This window comes from Rhinichthys klamathensis, unplaced genomic scaffold (assembly GCF_029890125.1).
Source record: "Rhinichthys klamathensis goyatoka isolate OS25496 unplaced genomic scaffold, OSU_Roscu_1.1 h1tg000085l_1, whole genome shotgun sequence".
NCBI lineage: Eukaryota > Metazoa > Chordata > Actinopteri > Cypriniformes > Leuciscidae > Rhinichthys > Rhinichthys klamathensis.
In genome coordinates this window covers 100,001-121,490 of record NW_026606626.1, presented here as the reverse complement: position 1 = coordinate 121,490, position 21,490 = coordinate 100,001, and the positions used below count along the sequence as shown (strand labels likewise).

Sequence of the window (21,490 nt, the reverse complement as noted above, 5' to 3'; positions counted from 1 at the left end):
ATATTATGAAAACAAACTTTTATTTTGGATGCGATTAATCATTGCCCAGCAGTAAAAAAATATTTTTTACAATTCTATTAATCAAAGAATCCACAAAAATATGAAGTAGCACGGCTGTTTTCAACATTGATAATAATCATAAATGTTTCTTGAGCATCAGATCATCATATTAGAGTGATTTCTGAAGGATCATGTGACACTGAAGACTGGAGTAATGATGCTGAAAATACAGCTTTGATCACAGGAAAAAATTACACTTTACTGTATATTCACGTAGAAAACAGCGATTTTTAATTGTAATAATATTTTTTACTGTATTTTTGAACAAATAAACGCAGCCTTGGTGAGCAGAAGAGGATATAAAACACTTGTGCCAGCTGGATTCTGCTGCTTTACTGATGTTACCTGTCTTTCGTCTCTCTGAAAGCTTCATTAATTGGTGAAAAGAAACCGTAACTATCTAAGTTTCTCTCTTCCAGAGCCGTCATACGAGACGGTGAGTCCGTTGCTCTGCCCACCGCTGGAAAACTGCTCTCTCTCCGGGAACGAGTGTCCGTTCGGCTTCCAGCAAGATCCCAGCGGGTGTTTGCTGTGCCAGTGTGTCAGCAGTGAGTGCACACACACACACACACACACACACACACAAACCCATGAGAACTGTGTTGCGTGCAAACCGTTCCAGCATACTCCCAAGTCTGTGTTTGAGAAAGTGCCAACGGCCCGCAACACAAGCAAACACTGACTCGAGCAATAATGATCTCAGACACGAATCCACCTCACAAATATGAACAATAATCCCCACGACAGAAATTATTCTGAAGCTTTTTACTCATGTGAATTTAAGTCAGCATCAGGGGTCAGTCGGGCGTTTGGGCATCATGGTGCTCATGGGATTGGAAACTGCTCCGAAGAATTATGTGTAGTTCTTAAAAAATGTGCAACATACACTATAACATAATTTTAAAAATGAAGTTTGGGATTTCTGCACCACTAGCAGCATCAAAATAATAAAAAATAATTAGATTTGACTTTCAACCAATTTTACTTGATGACTTTCTGTAAAGCGTGTATTGACTTCACTGATCATCTTTTGTACAGTCACACCAAAAATTATTCAGACACCAGATATAAGTTTTTATATTGTTTCACTAGTGTGTGCAGGACACTATAGTTAATTTCTGTAAGTGAGGAGAGCAAAATAAAGTAAACTGTGACCCAAATATTCTTCATACAGTGACTACCAGTGAAACATTTGGGAGCAAAACTGATTCCTCCACTTTGAGCTGATGATGTTTTGCTGAAGTGTGTTTTCTGTAATTGCTAATGCTCTTTTTACACACACACTGAACAACATGAAGCATTGCTTGGTCACTGGTTGAGCTAAACTGGTATTATCTAATTGTGTAGTTAAATTTAACAGCTGACAGATATTCAACATAATTCATGTGTGAGAGTCTAACAGAAGGACGGACAAAACCAGTCAAATATCCACTGAGTTCTGCTCATATTTATCACCATTTTCTAAACTATAGTGAATAAACTGATAATGTGAGAAATGTTGAAGCTGTCTGAATACATTTTGGTTTGACTGTATGTAAATAATTGTTTTTTCAGATGAAACCTGTCCGGATGTGTCATTGTACTGCTCTCTGGACTGTCCCCTGGGTTATGATAAAGACGTCTACGGTTGTGAAGTGTGTGAATGTAGCGTGTCTGCACCAAAGTGCCGGCCCATGAGCTGCAGCAAGACCTGCCCTTATGGATACGTGTAAGTGGATATCTCTGCACCCCGCAGAAAGCATCTTGTTGTCTTGTTCATTACCAGTATCTTCATCTCTGACCCAAATAGAAGTATAATTTAAGCATAAATTCATGCACTCATCACATGGATTTTTAATTAAGTTAGTTAGCATTGCGCAAGGTTATGCTAAATTGTCTTTTGCTAACTGAATCGCCTTAACACTGCATCATTTTACACTATATATTTTTGGTACTGGTTACATGGCTAGAACTTTTAAATGCTGAGGTAAGGCACCATTAACCTCTTTCAAAGTGTGAAACCCAGGGTTAAAAATGATTTCAGGGTTAAAATAATCTTAACCCAGGGTTAAAAGTGACCTCATCACTGGGTTAAAATAGTGTTAAATCAGGTTTAAACCTAGTACTAACCTCTGTCTAAATACAAATGTAATATATTGTTTAACCCAGGGTTAAAGGTAATGACAGGACAGGGTTAAAATAGTGTAATACCAGGGTTAAAAATGACCCCCTCGTGTGGTTAAAATAATGTTATGCCAGGTTTAAACACATAGCTAACCTGTCTTAAAGGTTTTCAGGATTTCAGGGTTAAAATAATCTTAACCCAGGGTTAAAAGTGACCTCATCACTGGGTTAAAATAGTGTTAAATAAGGTTTAAACCTAGTACTAACCTCTGTCTAAATATAAATGTAATATATTGTTTAACCCAGGGTTAAAGGTAATGACAGGACAGGGTTAAAATAGTCTTATACCAGGGTTAAAAATGACCTCCTCATGTGGTTAAAATAATGTTATGCCAGGTTTAAACACATAGCTAATCTTTTTTCAGGATTTCAGGGTTAAAATAATCTTAACCCAGGGTTAAAAGTGACCTCATCACTGGGTTAAAATAGTGTTAAATCAGGTTTAAACCTAGTACTAACCTCTGTCTAAATACAAATGTAATATATTGTTTAACCCAGGGTTAAAGGTAATGACAGGACAGGGTTAAAATAGTGTTATACCAGGGTTAAAAATGACCTCGTCATGTGGTTAAAATAATTTTATGCCAGGTTTAAACACATAGTTTACCTGTCTTAAAATCTGCATGAAACGTTGTTAATCCAAGGGTTAAAAGGACCTCATCATGGGCTAAAATAATGTTAACCCAGGGTTAAAATCTGTGCTAACCTTTGTCTGAATATCTGTGTGAAACATTGTTAACCTGAGGTTAAAAGTGACCGCATCACATGGTTAAAATCATATTAACCCAGGGTTAAACTCAGGGTTAAATGCAGTGCTATCCTCTGTCTAAATGTTTTGAACCAGGGTTAAAAGTGATCCAAATAATAATAACCCAGGGTTAATTTTAACCCACCGTTAAAATAGATTAAAATAATGTTAACCCTTAAATGCAGTGCTCTTCTCTGTCTAAATACAAGTGTGAAACATTGTATAACCCAGGGTTAAAAGGTATTTAAACAAATTTGATCCAGTGTTAAAAACGACCTCATCACAGGGTTAAAACAATGTTTCCTCAGGGTTGAATTCAGGGTTAAATGCTGTGCTATCCTCTGTCTAAATACAAGTGTGAAATGTTTTGAACCAGGGTTAAAAGTGATTCAAATAATAATAACCCAGGGTTAATTTTAACCCAGCGTTAAAATAGATTAAAATAATGTTAACCCTTAAATGCAGTGCTCTTCTCTGTATAAATACAAGTGTGAAACATTGTTTAACCCAGGGTTAAAAGGTATTTAAACAAATTTGATCCAGTGTTGAAAACGACTTCATCACAGGGTTAAAACAATGTTTTCTCAGGGTTAAATGCTGTGCTATCCTCTGTCTAAATACAAGTGTGAAATGTTTTGAACCCCTTTTGAACCAAATGTTTTAAAAGTGATCCAAATAATTTTAACCCAGCATTAAAATAGATTAAAATAATGTTAACCCTTAAATGCAGTGCTCTTCTCTGTCTAAATACAAGTGTGAAACATTGTTTAACCCAGGGTTAAAAGGTATTTAAACAAATTTGATCCAGTGTTAAAAACGACCTCATCACGTTTTTATCTGTGCTATCCACTGTGCTATCCTCTGTCTAAATACAAGTGTGAAATGTTTTGAAACCCTTTTGAACCAAATGTTTTAAAAGTGATCCAAATAATTTTAACCCAGCATTAAAATAGATTAAAATAATGTTAACCCTTAAATGCAGTGCTCTTCTCTGTCTAAATACAAGTGTGAAACATTGTTTAACCCAGGGTTAAAAGGTATTTAAACAAATTTGATCCAGTGTTAAAAACGACCTCATCACAGGGTTAAAACAAATGTTTCCTCAGGGTTAAACAGCCTGACCCCCCCCCCCCAACACCGTGAACCCGGTCAAACATCTGCCCGCTTTGCTCTCCTCACACTCTGCTTTCATTTTAAAACCGTCCCTCCGTTCCAACACACCGATCAAACACAGCCCAACACAAAAGCGTCAGTATGTGAGCGTGAGGTGTGATTTCACTGGTATCTGAACCACGAGCCCCCAGTGGAGGATGGAGAGGATAGATTTTCACTGGTTTGAGCTCCCTCGGGGGGGCGGAGGGTTTCCGGGATCATTTCAGAAGAACCTTTTATAAGTTCGAGCCCCGTCTTTCGTCTCGCTCCAGAGGAAATCCCTGTTTATAGTGGCTCATGTCGAGATCGTCTTCTGCTTTGAGCGTTTGTTGCTGGCGGTTATTGCCAGTAAGATAAACAGATGCAACAAAGATCTGGAAACAGACCCAAAGATCATGACCGTTTGAGGAAAATATTCTAAAATATCTTTAGCCGGTTCCAACAAACCCCTTAAGTTCAGAAAACCCTTTTCGATAATGTGTTTAGTTATAATTTTATAAGGTTTTCTTAGCTTAAGGGGTTTGTTGGAACCAGTGGCTCTTGTGCACTGGATTTTGTCCAAATTAGGCCTGATGTGATTATAATAGTGATGAACATTGTGAGCATTATGCACTATAAATCCAATCACGTATTATTATCGAAATAAGGGAAATTAAATTCATATATAAAAGCTATGAATGGTCATTTTTGAATGGTGCAGAAGTCCATTATATGAGCGCTCCATATTAACTAGACCATCGGAGTTTGTGGTATGATTTGCAAAAGCGCTTTGGAACGTTTTCACTTTATTTTTGTAAACTTAAAAAAAAAAAAAAATTAATCTTAATATTATGCAACGGCACTGAGGAGATCAGATTTACATCATCTAATCAGATTAATCAGCCCACCTTAAAAAATGCTGCCTTAAAAGTGAAAAATGTATGACAGAAATATGCTTTTTAAATAATTTGATCAGTATTATTTGCTGTAACGTAACATTCAGTTGTTAATCATAATTTCTGTATGACAATGAATTGCCAGCCATATTTTCATCATGGTGATAGCATTTGTCTCAGTGATTCTGGAATATGTAAACCGTGTCTCTGAATCTCTGAATTATGGTCCAGATGAATGATTGAGTCCTGTGTGTCACAGAGAACGAGTGACTGTTTACACAGACATTTTACACAGTCGAACGAGTCGGACTCCGCACAAAAGGGGTCTTAAATCGTTTCCCCTATTCAATGGGGCTAAAATGTCATTGGATTTGACAGGACGTAAAGGGCCGCTGGAATATGTGTCGAGTCAGCAGTGAAAACGTTAAAGCTTGACTGTGTTTGTGTACTGTACACCTCGACTGTCCAGCGAGGGGACGTGTTTGATTCCAGTTAAAGGAGTAGTTCTCTTTAAAATTAAAATTAGCCCATGATTTACTCACCCTCAAGCGATGATAAAAATAGATTTCATAGATATAAGATATTAGATGCATTTATCATGGATAGATGCACTTTTATGATGGATAGATGCACTTTTATGATGGACAGATGCACTTTTATGATGGATAGATGCACTTTTATGATGGATAGATGGAATTTTATGATGGACAGATGCACTTTTATGATGGACAGATGCACTTTTATGATGGATAGATGCACTTTTATGATGGATAGATGCACTTTTATGATGGATAGATGCACTTTTATGATGGACAGATGCACTTTTATGATGGATAGATGCACTTTTATGATGGATAGATGCACTTTTATGATGGACAGATGCACTTTTATCATGGATAGATGCACTTTTATGATGGACAGATGCACTTTTATGATGGATAGATGCACTTTTATGATGGACAGAAGTACTTTTATGATGGATAGATGCACTTTTATGATGGATAGATGCACTTTTATGATGGATAGATGCACTTTTATGATGGACAGATGTACTTTTATGATGGATAGATGCACTTTTATGATGGATAGATGCACTTTTATGATGGACAGATGCACTTTTATGATGGACAGATGTACTTTTATGATGGACAGATGCACTTTTATGATGGATAGATGCACTTTTATGATGGATAGATGCACTTTTATGATGGACAGATGTACTTTTATGATGGATAGATGCACTTTTATGATGGATAGATGCACTTTTATGATGGACAGATGCACTTTTATGATGGATAGATGCACTTTTATGATGGAAAGATGCACTTTTATGATGGATAGATGCACAGATGCACTTTTATGATGGATAGATGCACTTTTATGATGGAAAGATGCACTTTTATGATGGATAGATGCACTTTTATGATGGATAGATGCACTTTTATGATGGACAGATGCACTTTTATGATGGACAGATGCACTTTTATGATGGACAGATGCACTTTTATGATGGATAGATGCACTTTTATGATGGATAGATGCACTTTTATGATGGATAGATGCACTTTTATGATGGACAGATGTACTTTTATGATGGATAGATGCACTTTTATGATGGATAGATGCACTTTTATGATGGATAGATGCACTTTTATGATGGACAGATGCACTTTTATAGATGCACTTTTATGATGGATAGATGCACTTTTATGATGGACAGATGCACTTTTATAGATGCACTTTTATGATGGATAGATGCACTTTTATGATGGATAGATGCACTTTTATCATGGATAGATGCACTTTTATGATGGATAGATGCACTTTTATGATGGATAGATGCACTTTTATGATGGATAGATGCACTTTTATGATGGATAGATGCACTTTTATGATGGACAGATGCACTTTTATGATGGATAGATGCACTTTTATGATGGACAGATGCACTTTTATGATGGACAGATGCACTTTTATCATGGACAGATGCACTTTTATGATGGACAGATGCACTTTTATGATGGACAGATGCACTTTTATGATGGATAGATGCACTTTTATGATGGATAGATGCACTTTTATGATGGACAGATGCACTTTTATGATGGACAGATGCACTTTTATGATGGACAGATGCACTTTTATGATGGACAGATGCACTTTTATGATGGACAGATGCACTTTTATGATGGACAGATGCACTTTTATGATGGACAGATGCACTTTTATGATGGAAAGATTAGGGCTGGGCGATATGGCTGAAAACTGTATCACGATATCAGTGTTTCATATCGGTCGATATCGATAATTATTGATTTTTTTATGACCCATTTAAAATAAGGACCAGGAGAAAAAATATATTACATTTAAACATTTTTATTTTAAACTTAACCTTCCTCTGATTACAATCCCATGACAGAAATATCAACACAACCATGGAAAACTCAAATAATTAAAATGTAAACATAAGTCTAAATAAGTCTAAATTCACAATCAGACCTGCAAACTCCTCAGAGTAAAAAAGGTGACAGTGGCGCGGCGGGACGTGGGTGGTGGGGGTTTGTGATCGTACGTGCCCCCTGCTTGATTTTATTTTAGACATCATGGTTCGGTACGATTTCGGTACAATGGAGTGAAAAGCAAAACAGAAATATAGAAGGCATTTTTATAAATTTCTTAAGCCTTGTATTTTTTAAATAAGTTTTATTAATAAAGGCATAGGCTAGAACCAGTTTATTTATACTAGTGCACTGATAATAGTTTTATATAATTGATTTATTAATTAAACTAATAAAAAGATAGATATGAGATATGTTTGGTAATTGTTCCTGAATGAATTTGAAATTAATTTGCTATATTTCAGATCAATATAATTGTTTTCCTTAATTTTAATTAACCCTAACTTTATTCTCATCAGAATTATAAATAATTGATTTCCGTATAAAATAATACTACCAACACATTTCATTTTCTTTTTTAATCAATGTGTAACTTAAAAATAAACAGATTAGTGCTCTGTTTTGAGGACAAGAAATGAAAACCAATGCGATATGATGAATGTCCAAAAGATGGAATACACAGACTGTTTTACAAAGGGGTTGGATAAATATGTTTTGCTTTTAAAACGGTGTGTACAGTTGTAGGCTACAGTTTGACAAGAAATACAGTGTGACAAAAGCACAATGTTGTGTTTTATTGCGAGTATAGGCCTACACAAATATAAGTAAACACTTTGCAGACTGACTGATGTCCTGTATTAACAAAATGACGGAGTATGTTTTTATGTCTCCACTGTTCGATCGCGCCCGCGTGTCTCTCTCTCTCGTGTCTCTCTCTCTCTCTCTCTCTCTCTCTCTCTCGCGCGCGAGCACACACACACACACACACACACACACACACACACACACACACACACACACACACACACACACACACACACACACACACACACACACACACACACACACACACTCCAGCATTGCAATCTTGACATCGCAGCCTGTTCATTATGCTGTGTTCACATCAAACGCGAATAGAGCGAATTATCCAATAATGTTTCGCAATTCTAGCCTGCATGGCATGCAGATGAAGGCCACTCATTTTCTGCTTATCAATCGCCGGTTACTGAAGAGGAACCCAGCAGCACGAGACAACGATATGGCGCAACCAAACTGACACGTTACATGATTGCCTGAGCTTGTCACTCCCTTCGTTGCTAGGTTACCAGAGAGCGAGTGCCTTTGTTAATGCAACCAAACTTGCTTCGCAACCTGTGGTTTCTTCCGACGAAGAAAAAAAATATCGAACGTTTTATCGAACACATTTTTTATTGATATCGATCACGTGTCTATCGCGATACATATCGTTGCCGTTTTATCGCCCAGCCCTAGGAAAGATGCACTTTTATGATGGAAAGATGCACTTTTATGATGGACAGATGCACTTTTATGATGGATAGATGCACTTTTATGATGGACAGATGCACTTTTATGATGGATAGATGCACTTTTATGATGGATAGATGCACTTTTATGATGGATAGATGCACTTTTATGATGGATAGATGCACTTTTATGATGGATAGATGCACTTTTATGATGGATAGATGCACTTTTATGATGGATAGATGCACTTTTATGATGGACAGATGCACTTTTATGATGGACAGATGCACTTTTATGATGGATAGATGCACTTTTATGATGGATAGATGCACTTTTATGATGGATAGATGCACTTTTATGATGGATAGATGCACTTTTATGATGGACAGATGTACTTTTATGATGGATAGATGCACTTATATGATGGATAGATGCACTTTTATGATGGACAGATGCACTTTTATAGATGCACTTTTATGATGGATAGATGCACTTTTATGATGGATAGATGCACTTTTATCATGGATAGATGCACTTTTATGATGGATAGATGCACTTTTATGATGGATAGATGCACTTTTATCATGGATAGATGCACTTTTATGATGGACAGATGCACTTTTATGATGGACAGATGCACTTTTATGATGGACAGATGCACTTTTATGATGGATAGATGCACTTTTATGATGGACAGATGCACTTTTATGATGGATAGATGCACTTTTATGATGGATAGATGCACTTTTATGATGGATAGATGCACTTTCATGATGGATAGATGCACTTTTATCATGGATAGATGCACTTTTATGATGGACAGATGCACTTTTATGATGGACAGATGCACTTTTATGATGGATAGATGCACTTTTATGATGGACAGATGCACTTTTATGATGGACAGATGCACTTTTATGATGGATAGATGCACTTTTATGATGGACAGATGCACTTTTATGATGGATAGATGCACTTTTATGATGGATAGATGGACTTTTATGATGGATAGATGCACTTTTATGATGGACAGATGCACTTTTATGATGGATAGATGCACTTTTATGATGGACAGAATCAGATGCACTTTTATGATGGATAGATGCACTTTTATGATGGATAGATGCACTTTTATGATGGACAGATGCACTTTTATGATGGATAGATGCACTTTTATGATGGACAGATGCACTTTTATGATGGAAAGATGCACTTTTATGATGGATAGATGCACTTTTATGATGGACAGAATCAGATGCACTTTTATGATGGATAGATGCACTTTTATGATGGACAGATGCACTTTTATGATGGACAAATGCACTTTTATGATGGACAGATGCACTTTTATGATGGAAAGATGCACTTTTATGATGGATAGATGCACTTTTATGATGGATAGATGCACTTTTATGATGGATAGATGCACTTTTATGATGGATAGATGCACTTTTATGATGGACAGATGCACTTTTATCATGGATAGATGCACTTTTATGATGGAAAGATGCACTTTTATGATGGATAGATGCACTTTTATGATGGATAGATGCACTTTTATGATGGACAGATGCACTTTTATGATGGATAGATGCACTTTTATGATAGATAGATGCACTTTTATCATGGATAGATGCACTTTTATGATGGAAGATGCACTTTTATGATGGATAGATGCACTTTTATCATGGATAGATGCACTTTTATGATGGATAGATGCACTTTTATGATGGATAGATGCACTTTTATGATGGATAGATGCACTTTTAAGTTGGATAGATGCACTTTTATGATGGATAGATGCACTTTTTTGAGCTTCAAACTGTTGGTGGTAATCCACTGCCATTATAAAGCTTGGAAGCGTCAGGGTGTTTATTAATATAACTCTGATTGTATTCGTCTGAAAGAAGAAAGTCATATACACCTAGGATGGCTTGAGCAGGGTGAATAAATAATGGGCTAATTTTAATTTTTAAGTGAACTACTCCTTTAATGAGCTTTCATCTGTGATCTATGACGAGGTCACTATCATTACTCAGTCATTAATGTTTCATCCGCTGCCCTGATCAAAAGTGATTCAGAGTTCATGAATCAGCTCATGTGGTGTTCGAACCTTCAACCTTTCAGTAATCAGCTCAGACATGAAGACATTTAACTTCCACATACAGTGGGGAATCATGTGGGCGGGTCTTGGTTTGTTTATTGTGATTTGATTGACTAGTGCATGCGGGTGACACATGTTAGGCTGGTATTTTTTTGTTTAAAGGGATAGTTCATCCAAAAAATGAAAATTAGCCCATGATTTACTCACCCTGAAGCCATCCTAGGTGTACATGACTTTCTTCTTTCAGACGAATACAATCTGAGTTATATTAAAAAATGTCCTGGCTCTTCCAAGCTTTATAATGGCAGTGAATTGCCGTTTGTCTTTTGAAGTCCATCAAAGCGCATCTATTCATGATTAAAGTCTTCAACACTTCTCCGGGCGTTAATAAAGGCCTTCTGAAGTGATGCAAGTCGACTTACGCCAAAAGAGTAACACTTGAACTTGACACACAACGTAATGACGAACGCGGTTGCCCAGCCCTGTGTGTTTGAACCGTGAGAGGCGTCAATAGCCGTCATTACGTTGTGCGTCAGCGTAAGTCGACTTGCGTACGGCTGTCTGCTGGAAGAGAGTTATTTTAGTCGATAAAGTTTTATATATGAATATTTTTCTTACACGAACGCATGGCTTCACTTCAGAAGACCTTTATTAACCCCCCGGTGACATGTGGAGCACTTTAATCATGAATAGATGCACTTTTATGGACTTCCAAAGACAGGCACCAATTCACTGCCATTATAAAGCTTGGAAAGTCATTTTTCAATATAACTCAGATTGTATTCGTCTGAAAGAAGAAAGTCATATACACCTAGCATGACTTCAGCGTGCGTAAATCATGGGCTAATTTTCATTTTTGGGTGAACTATCCCTTTAAGTCAAGCAACTCTATTACTGTTATTCCTTCTGATTCAGTGATTTGAACAAGTTTAATAAATATTTAATGTCCCAAAATACTTTTTTTGAGATGTGAACAGTCTGTGAACCGATAATAGACAATACGTCATTCGTTATCATCAACAAAAACAATTATTGTTCCCTCCTGGCAAACAGAAAAGTAGTTTCCTCTTGTTCCAGCATTGTGAATGATACATTCGCATTTAAAATACTTGTGTTTAATAATAAATAAAAAATTGCTTCTGTAGAGCTGCTGAACATTTTACATATATATATATATATATATATATTTATATACTCATACGCGCACACACACACACAAACACACATACTGTATATATATATATATATTTATATACTCATACGCGCACACACACACACAAACACACATACTGTATATATATATATATATATATATATATATATATAATTTTCAGCTGTGCAGCAACTCTACAGAAGCAATATTGATTATTCAGCTCAATTCAGTTCAATGTCGATTCAGTTCAATAAGTTTCGATGTTGCAAAGTTAATTCATTTTGAAGCAAACTCAATTCAACTGTAAAGCAGGTCTACAGAATATAAAAATATAAAGTATTTAATTCTCTGCTGCTTTTTGACATGCAAGCTTAGTAGTAATTTTTCACCCTCATTAGGTTGTATTAAATATAGTGGGCATGATATTGTCCACTAGCACTAGCGAGGGCCCTAGAGGTGTGTGTGTTCGAGCGATCTGACCTGTTTCTGCTGCTGCTTTTATCTGGACTCGTGAAGCTCATATACAGCAGAATAAAGCAGAACCAGATGCCCGTTAGACCCGCATCAGCATCTGGATCCGGTGTATCGCGCCCAAACTTTAATGAATCACGACGCTATACGCATAAAAGTGTCCTGCGTTATTATGAGGTATCGTAAGACATGCTTTCATCCGTCCTTAGAAGTTAAAGTGGGTCTGAACTGGAAACAGGAGTCGAGCTGCGCTTCTGTCGGCTGGTTAGTGCTGGGTGAACTGGTGACCTTGGGGAGCATTACAGAAAGATCCTAACTTTAGAGTCCTGATCTGGTTTAGTAAGATCCTCCTAACTTTAGAGTCCTGTCTGATCTGGTTTAGTAAGATCCTCCTAACTTTAAAGTTAGGAGGATCTTACTAAACCAGATCAGACTCTAAAGTTCGGATCTTACTAAAACAGATCAGACAGGACTCTAAAGTTCAGATCTTACTAAACCAGATCAGACAGGACTCTAGAGTCCTGTCTGATCTGTTTTAGTAAGATCCGAACTTTAGAGTCTGATCTGGTTTAGTAAGATCCGAACTTTAGAGTCTGATCTGGTTTAGTAAGATCTGAACTTTAGAGTCTGATCTGGTTTAGTAAGATCCTCCTAACTTTAGAGTCCTGTCTGATCTGGTTTAGTAAGATCCTCCTAACCTTAGAGTCCTGTCTGATCTGGTTTAGTAAGATCCTCCTAACCTTAGAGTCCTGTCTGATCTGGTTTAGTAAGATCCAAACTTTAGAGTCCTGTCTGATCTGGTTTAGTAAGATCCTCCTAACCTTAGAGTCCTGTCTGATCTGGTTTAGTAAGATCCTCCTAACCTTAGAGTCCTGTCTGATCTGGTTTAGTAAGATCCTCCTAACCTTAGAGTCCTGTCTGATCTGGTTTAGTAAGATCCTCCTAACCTTAGAGTCCTGTCTGATCTGGTTTAGTAAGATCCTCCTAACCTTAGAGTCCTGTCTGATCTGGTTTAGCAACCATGGCAATTTCATTTAGGACCTCATTTAGGACAAAAGCTATAGACCTTATGTGCCAGAGACACAAGCGCGCAGCCATCTTACAAACAGGGTTCCCACGGGTCCTTGAAGTTTGTGAATCTGAAAAAAACAAACAAATGAAGGCCCTGGAAAGTTTTTGAAAATAAACACACAGGTCCTTGAGAGTGCTTGACTTTATTTTGTGCTCTAAGTTTTCTGGAAAAAAAATCCATATTATTCGCTTTGCTCCGCTAATGTGTTATTCCGCCAACACTTGTGGCCTATGCGCACTAGCTTGCTTGATTTACATCAGTTTCGCGCATTTACGCGTTACGTTGAGTGTTTCCCGTACTTTGTGTTGTACGTTGGGTGACATTCACGCGCGCACCAAACTACTACGATGGAACCTCAACATTTGTTGTTCGACACAATAAGTGTGTTCCCACATTAAGTCCTTAAATTTGAGGGTATTGGACCTGGAAAGTCTTTGAAAGGTCCTTGAATTTGAAGTTAACCGAGGTGTGGGAACCCTGGATGGAACCCGAACGTTTCAGAGACACACCGTGAAACATTGCAAAAATAGTCTGGTTACATGAGCCGAAATGCTTTCCAATAACATCCATGCAAAAGTTAATATCAGATCATTCTAGAATACAGTATAGGATGTACCGAATATTCTTCAGTTTTATGCAAAACAGAAATACGACAAATAGAATATCAGATCTCGGTCATATGGCCAAAAATAAATGCAAAAAAGCTTTTCTAACCTAATAAAAACGTAAGTCAAGTCATCCTCATTTATATAGCGCTTTTAACAATGTAGATTGTTTCAAAGCAGCTTTACAGAGATAAACTTAATATAATTAAAGGTAACAGAGATTGGTTTGGTTTTATAGCGGTTCTTGAATAATGTTATTTTCCAGCTAAAGTTGGTTTTGATTGATTCACTTCCGTCGAAATGATCATTTGTTATTAGATTAGGGGCCGCTAAGACGACGCCGTTCTCTCTAAACAGACTTTAAACTGAACCTGTGATAAACGCTGATGGCGTTCGCATGCGCATTAAGAACTGATTCTATAGTTATGTGCGTTTGAATATATGTGCATAATTCCCTACAAACCATGCCTAAACAAACTACTTGTCTTGCCTATACATTTTGATACAGAATTTTTTTTTTTTTTTTTTCACTTCGGGTTGGTACGTGAACCCTAATTTAAATATTACACACTGTACCTTTAAGAGGATGTTTCTGTATGCGTATTGAGCTGATGGCGTGTGTTGTGTGTCTCCCCACAGGAGGAATAAACACGGGTGTGAGATGTGCCGGTGCGTCAGGTGTCCTCCGTTCACCTGCGATAAACACTGTGTCGACGGATACAAGAAGAGCAGAAAGGGCTGCAGCGTCTGTGTGTGCAAAGGTGAGCTTGAGGATCAGGACTGCAGGGGTCAGAGGTCACGAGGCCGCGTTTATCAAGAGATGTTCCAGCAAACCATTCATAAAACCTCCACTCATCATCCAGAGCATAATTATAAACTCATCATTGGCAAAATATCAGCCGTTTAGAGGATGTTGTTTCAGGTGGAGAGCGGGATTAAAATAGGATATTATATTCATGTTACTCTATGATAATATCATTCTAATATGGTGACAGTACTAATGACATTTAAATGGTCAAGTATTAATACATTGAGTTTAAGTTGTACTAGCATTAATTTATGTTTTAAAACTAAATCCATTAAAAAATATATTATTTGAAATAAAATAAAATATAAAAAATAAACTTTCAGCTCGTTAAATCATTTACTTGTTGAAAAATAACAAAGTACAACTGTAATAAAAAAGAATAAAAACTATACAGACATTTTTTAAAAAAACAAGTAAAAATGACACAAAAAAAGACTAAAATGAAAATGGGAAATAAAAAAATAATTCTATATAGTAGTATATCAATGTCTAGAGGCCTCGTTTATCAAGAGATGTTCCAGCAAACCATTCATAAGACCTCCAAATGCAAGGTAACGTATACGCACCTTAGGTTTGTAACTCATTAGCATAATGCCCGCCTCTGGTCCTGATTGGCTGAGCAGCGTCTCTTGGCCCCGCCCTCAAACACTAGTGTATCTGAGACTGGAAGAGTTTGGTTCGTGTTGTTCGTGTCGAGAAGACGCTGTTCTCCACTGTGATGAGATTGAGACGTGAAACCCACGCCATAGTTACTGTTCGTATCACTGTGATCAAGAGCTGAGATTCAGATATGATAATGAGCGTTCTGACCAATCAGAGCAGAGCAGCTCTCAGAGAGGCGGGGCTTAGAGAGACTGAATCCCTGATTAAAGCGTTTCAGACACTGAGAGAAAAGAGCTGATGCTGCAGTGGAGATTATGAGAAAAATAATGTGATTTCTAGTCATTTTCACCTGATGACACACTTCTTATTTGCGAGTTTAAAGGAGTTGCTCGAGTGGTTTGTGGGCAGGTTATTTTAACTGTGTCAACTCAGTTTCATGCCCTCATTGTGTTTCTCTGTGTAAATATAGTGTGTTTGCGGAGTATATTTTAGTCGTCGGCGCTTGTGATTGGTCACACGCACGTCGTAAACTCTATTTTCAAACATCTGGATCAGTTTTTACTGTTTAAATATTTAGAGAGATGAAACTCCACCATCACCAAAACTGCTTAAAGGAAGCAAACACACACTTTCATTCAGTTCTGTTGATCCAGAGCATAATTATAAACTCATCATTGGCAAAATATCAGCCGTTTAGAGGATGTTGTTTCAGGTGGAGACCCGGGATTAAAATAGGATATTATATTCATATTACTCAATGATAATATCATTCTAATATGGTGACAGTACTAATGACATTTAAATGGTCAAGTATTAATACATTGAGTTTAAGTTGTACTAGCTTTAATTTATGCTGAGATTACATTTTTTAAACTGTTTTAAAACTAAATCCATAAAAAACATTTTTATTATTTGAAATAAAATAAACTTTCAGCTCGTTGCAACATTTAGTTGTAGTAAAATAGTTCAACTGAAATAAAAATGAATAATATATAAAAATGACATATTTTGAAAAAACAAGTAAAAATGACAAAAACTAAAATGAAAATAGTATATCAATGATAGTAAAATAACACTGATTACAGTATTTTGTCATTTTTACCATGTTTACTGTAATTTATTTTTAATGGTCTGCTTTTAAAGATGTAAGATATATAGATGGAATTATAGAAATTATTTTAAAAATTTAAGTACAATGTAAAAACTATATACAGTAGTCAACATTTGAAGTGTATCAAAAAAAGTTCATCAAAGTTGTCCTAAGACAAGAACGGGTCAAATTAATGTATAACTTTGATGAAAGGTTTTGATCCACTTCAAATGTTGACTTCTGTACATAGTTTTTACATTGTACTTAAATTTTGAAAATAATTAAAACCTGGTAATATACAGTGTGAGCTTATGTTGAATGTTGTTGTTTGGTCTCAGACACACACAGGAGTGTTCCCAGCACCGTCTCGCCCGTCACGATCTCCTCCAGCTTCTGTGTGGCGGCCGGTGGCCGGCGCGTCGAGGAGGGAGACGTGTGGCACGACGGGTGCCGGGACTGTTTCTGCCACGCCGGCCGAGAGATGTGTGTGTTGATCTCCTGCCCGGTGCCCTCCTGTGCCCATCCGGTGCTCCGACCCGAGCAGTGCTGCCCCGGCTGTGAGGGTACGTCACACACGCTCACACACACATCTGTCATGAGGAGAGTCCCGGTACACTACTGTACAGGGTTTGAAATGAACTTTTTCACTCACCGGCCAATTTGGCTACTACGTTTTTAAGTTACCGGCCATTCAGAAATTCTGCTAGCCAGAAAAGAAAAGAAAAAGAAAGGAGCCAGATTAACTATGTCACATCTTATATATATATATATATATATATATATATATATATTAGTGCTGTCAAACGATTAAAAATATTTAATCGAGATTAATCGCATTAATGTCATAGTTAACTCGCGATTAATCGCACATTTTTATCTTTTATAAATGTCTCTTGATTTCTTTTTGTCCGATTATTTTTTCTCATTTTAATGCTCTTATCAACATGGAAAAGTGGATCGGCTTGCTTTGTGCAAATGTTTTTTTATTGAAAACAACATTGGCATATACAGTGTTCAATTTCACACTAACATTTTGGAGCAAATAATCTCTCAATGTAACACTGTCCATCAATAAAAGGGTGAGAGAAATACTGACGAGGTCCTGATATTGACGAGGGGGCGGAGAATTCGCATCAGCTGTGTGTGTGTGTGTGTGTGTGTGTGTGTGTGTGTGTGTGTGTGTGTGTGTGTGTGCTTGGCCATCATCAAGTGGTGTTTCAGACTGGACGTGCTGCGATGATGATAGCTCAGTTCACAACGACAAAACACACAGATCACTTTGGTCTCGTCAATGGAACCATTTGGCAACTTTTTAAAAGTAAACTTTCCATTCAGAATCTTATTGGCATCCATTTCGGCGTCTCGCGCTCGTCATCCACTCAAAACGTAACGTTAACCTACTATTTGTCCGGCTCGCAAGCCCAAACGAGTGTGTGCGTCGTGCCTGTTGTTTTGTTTCCGGTCTAGCTAGATCCGCTTGCGCTTTGGTGGACGAAGCAACAAAACGTCCTCGCGCGGCGCAAGCCACTGAAATTAATGGGTTTCATCATAGCGCAGCGCCGCGCGGCCGCGTCCTGTTGCAAAAGCATGTGAAAAAAAACTACAAAGTTTGCTAGGCCAAAAAGATCGTTAATCGCGTGGTAAAAAAATTAACGCCGTTAAAATGGGTTTGCGTTAACGCCGTTAATAACGCGTTTAACTGACAGCCCTACTATATATATATATATATATATATACACACTGAACAAAATTATAAAAGCAACGCTTTTGTTTTTGCCCCCGTTTTTCATGAGCTGAACTCTAAGATCTAAGACTTTTTCTATGTACACAAAAGGCCTATTTCTCTCAAATATTGTTCACAAATCTGTCTAAATCAGTGTTAGTGAGCACTTCTCCTTGTGTGGCGAATCAAGATTTAGACAGCATGATTATTGCACAGGTGTGCCTTAGGCTGGCCACAATAAAAGGCCATTTTACTTTATAGGGGGTGTCGGGGGGAACATTTCTGAGTTATGATCAGTGTTGAAAAGTGTGTGTGTGTGTGTGTGTGTGTGTGTGTGTGTGTGTGTGTGTGTGTGTGTGTGTGTGTGTGTGTGTGTGTGTGTTGTGAAGCAGACGAGTCGGGCAGCGGGCAGCCGGAGGGAATGGATATGGTGGTGTGTCGCGCTCCGGGAGGAGAGCTGTACGTGGAAGGAGAGACGTGGAGTCTGGATGAATGTACGCGCTGCACATGCCGACAGGGACGAGTGCTGTGCGACGCTGAAGTGTGTCCTCCGCTTCTCTGTCACGCTGCCGTCAAGAGCAAAGACACCTGCTGCTCCGTCTGCCCAGGTACGAGATCACACATCACACACACACTAACACAACGATCTCGCCGGGTGGAGCTGGGGAGGCGGAGCGGTTCAGAGTACATCAGGATCAGCTTACAGAGATCAATGAGACACTAGGGCTGTCACTTTACGTTCTTCTTTTTATTTATTACAGGGACAGTGCATATTAATAAACATTTCTGTAAATATGCCAGAATTAACCAAAAGGCTATTTTTCATAGACAGATGGTAAAAAGTCACTCTAAAAGAGAGTAAAATTACATATTTGCATAACAATATAAAAATTACAATACATTTAGTAAGAAATACTATTATGTTAAAATATACAATCGAAACACAGCAAACCTACAATCAAACCAACATCAGACAAAAAAATAACACACACACACCCACACACACACACACACACACACACACATCTGACCCTTGTGCATCCTTATAGACATTTTTGTCCTTTTCAGTTTTGTGTTTTTGATCACTTAGCCTGTGTTAATGCTAACTGCATAAAATTTGGCACAGGTGTGTATTTTTATTGGAATTTTACTATTTCACCGGCATTTTCTTAAAAAAATCTTTTTTGCTCTAGAAACGCAAAATACTCCCTCTCAGCGCCTTCTGGACAAAAATGTCTGCATTGAAACCCATTAAAACTGCATTTTTTAATCCCAGGTTCATTTAACTATAAAATGATGCAATCTTTTTTAAGAGGCTTTCATTCTGTTGGCAAGGCTTAAATTTTTTAAATTTTTACCATTTTTTATCAGATGGTGCCATTTTTCCAGGTTTGGCTTATAAAGAAAATACTCGCTTTATTCCTGTTTTCTGCTTCGGCATATTATAGAGCCAATTGGATAAATTATGCAACGATAATTGTGTGGGTGTGTTGGTATGGATGTCTGAGTGTGGTTAGTATGTGTGTTATAAAAAAAATGTGTGTGTTTGTAATATTGAAAGAGAAAAACTCAACTGCAAATAACAAATCCAATCACTGTGTGACCAGTGGAGTTTAGCTGGCACCCAATGGGGGAAATCTGTTACTGCGCCCAAACAAACTCTTACTGAAAGCTCATTTTTTGAAATATCAACCTCAAATTTGGAACACAACTTATTTAGATTTATGGCTTTGATTTTCTTGCTGTTTTAGAGTTCAACTTGTTTTATAAAATATATATTTTATATAAAGTAATTTTCATAAACTTATACCTATATAACTTTTTTTTCCGATTTACTTATTCATTTTTTACTTCAGCAATAATCTGCCAAGGGTCTTCTTTAAAATGATACCAAACTTAAGTCTATGCTCCCAAGCTTCACATTTTTATGACAGTTTTTCGACACATTTTGTCCTCAATGTACCTATGTGTAACTTTTTTTAATTGATGCACAAGGATTAACATTAAGCACAGATGGACGCAGGTTTATTAGGCTACTGTCTCTTTAAGAGCCGCACGGATACAATATACTGATACACACAGTATAGGACTGTCACTTTATGTTCGAAAATGGATTGCACAATCGATCGGACCAACCAACAAAGGTTTCAAAAACGAAAATAGGGAATCGAATTTAACGGCCTTTTTTTAACCATAAATGTGTTTTAGGTGGACAGATCAGTACAGCACACAGAACATGTGGGATGTTGGAAAATAACAATGTCTTTTCTCTTAACCAAATGCTTTTTAATATTCGCTATTACTTCAATGCAAGTGAACAAGCGCGCCGTTATCTGTTGCGTAGTGACGTGTGTGTTCAAGTAAGCCAGAAATGCGCAGATTCTGCGATACGCTGTATTTAATATATCATGAGGATCACGAGTTGCGTATTTGCGCTAAATCCGCGCAGATTTGGCTTACACGAACTTCCCCAGCAAAGTGAGTAAACACAGAAACGCCAGATCGGCTTGTGATTCGACAGCGTTTCCCGCCAAAGTTCATTTGCACCCGCATTTGGCGAGTCGAGGGTGTTAATCTCCATCCCTGAATGTTGCGCTCCTGTTTGTCATTGTGCTGAAACTTCACGCCAGTAAATCATCAGGAATATTGCTGACTTGTGCGTCTCAAGCGCCTCTTTACGCTCGTCCTAACGCCTGTTAGGTGTCCATGGATTTGCCTGTATTTCGTGTTGAAAATGGATTGAATACAATCGATTCAATGAACACTAATGTCTCAAAAATCGAACAGGATTTTTTCATAAAAGTGACAGCCCTATGAGCCAGTCTATTTAAATGTTGAGCGAGCAATCTCATTGGCTGCAGGATCAGCATTGGCCGATCATCAATAACGCGATTGCTTGCGGATTGTATGTAAAGCCGCGATCAACCTGCGCTCTAGAGTTTCATAACTAGATATTTATATAATCTATCGAGAAATAGA

General features: G+C 37.4%; 1 protein-coding gene across 1 annotated transcript in view; it reads left to right on the top strand.

Moving 5' to 3' along the window:
• The window catches only part of LOC130085673 (cysteine-rich motor neuron 1 protein-like), a 72,883-nt gene that overhangs the window by 45,310 nt on the left and 6,083 nt on the right, over positions 1-21,490 (top strand). The window contains exons 6-10 of the mRNA XM_056251572.1: positions 480-608; positions 1,615-1,768; positions 14,927-15,048; positions 17,127-17,351; positions 18,904-19,119. Coding sequence (XP_056107547.1) covers positions 480-608; positions 1,615-1,768; positions 14,927-15,048; positions 17,127-17,351; positions 18,904-19,119 — 846 coding nt within the window. The remainder of the gene's footprint in view (positions 1-479; positions 609-1,614; positions 1,769-14,926; positions 15,049-17,126; positions 17,352-18,903; positions 19,120-21,490) is intronic.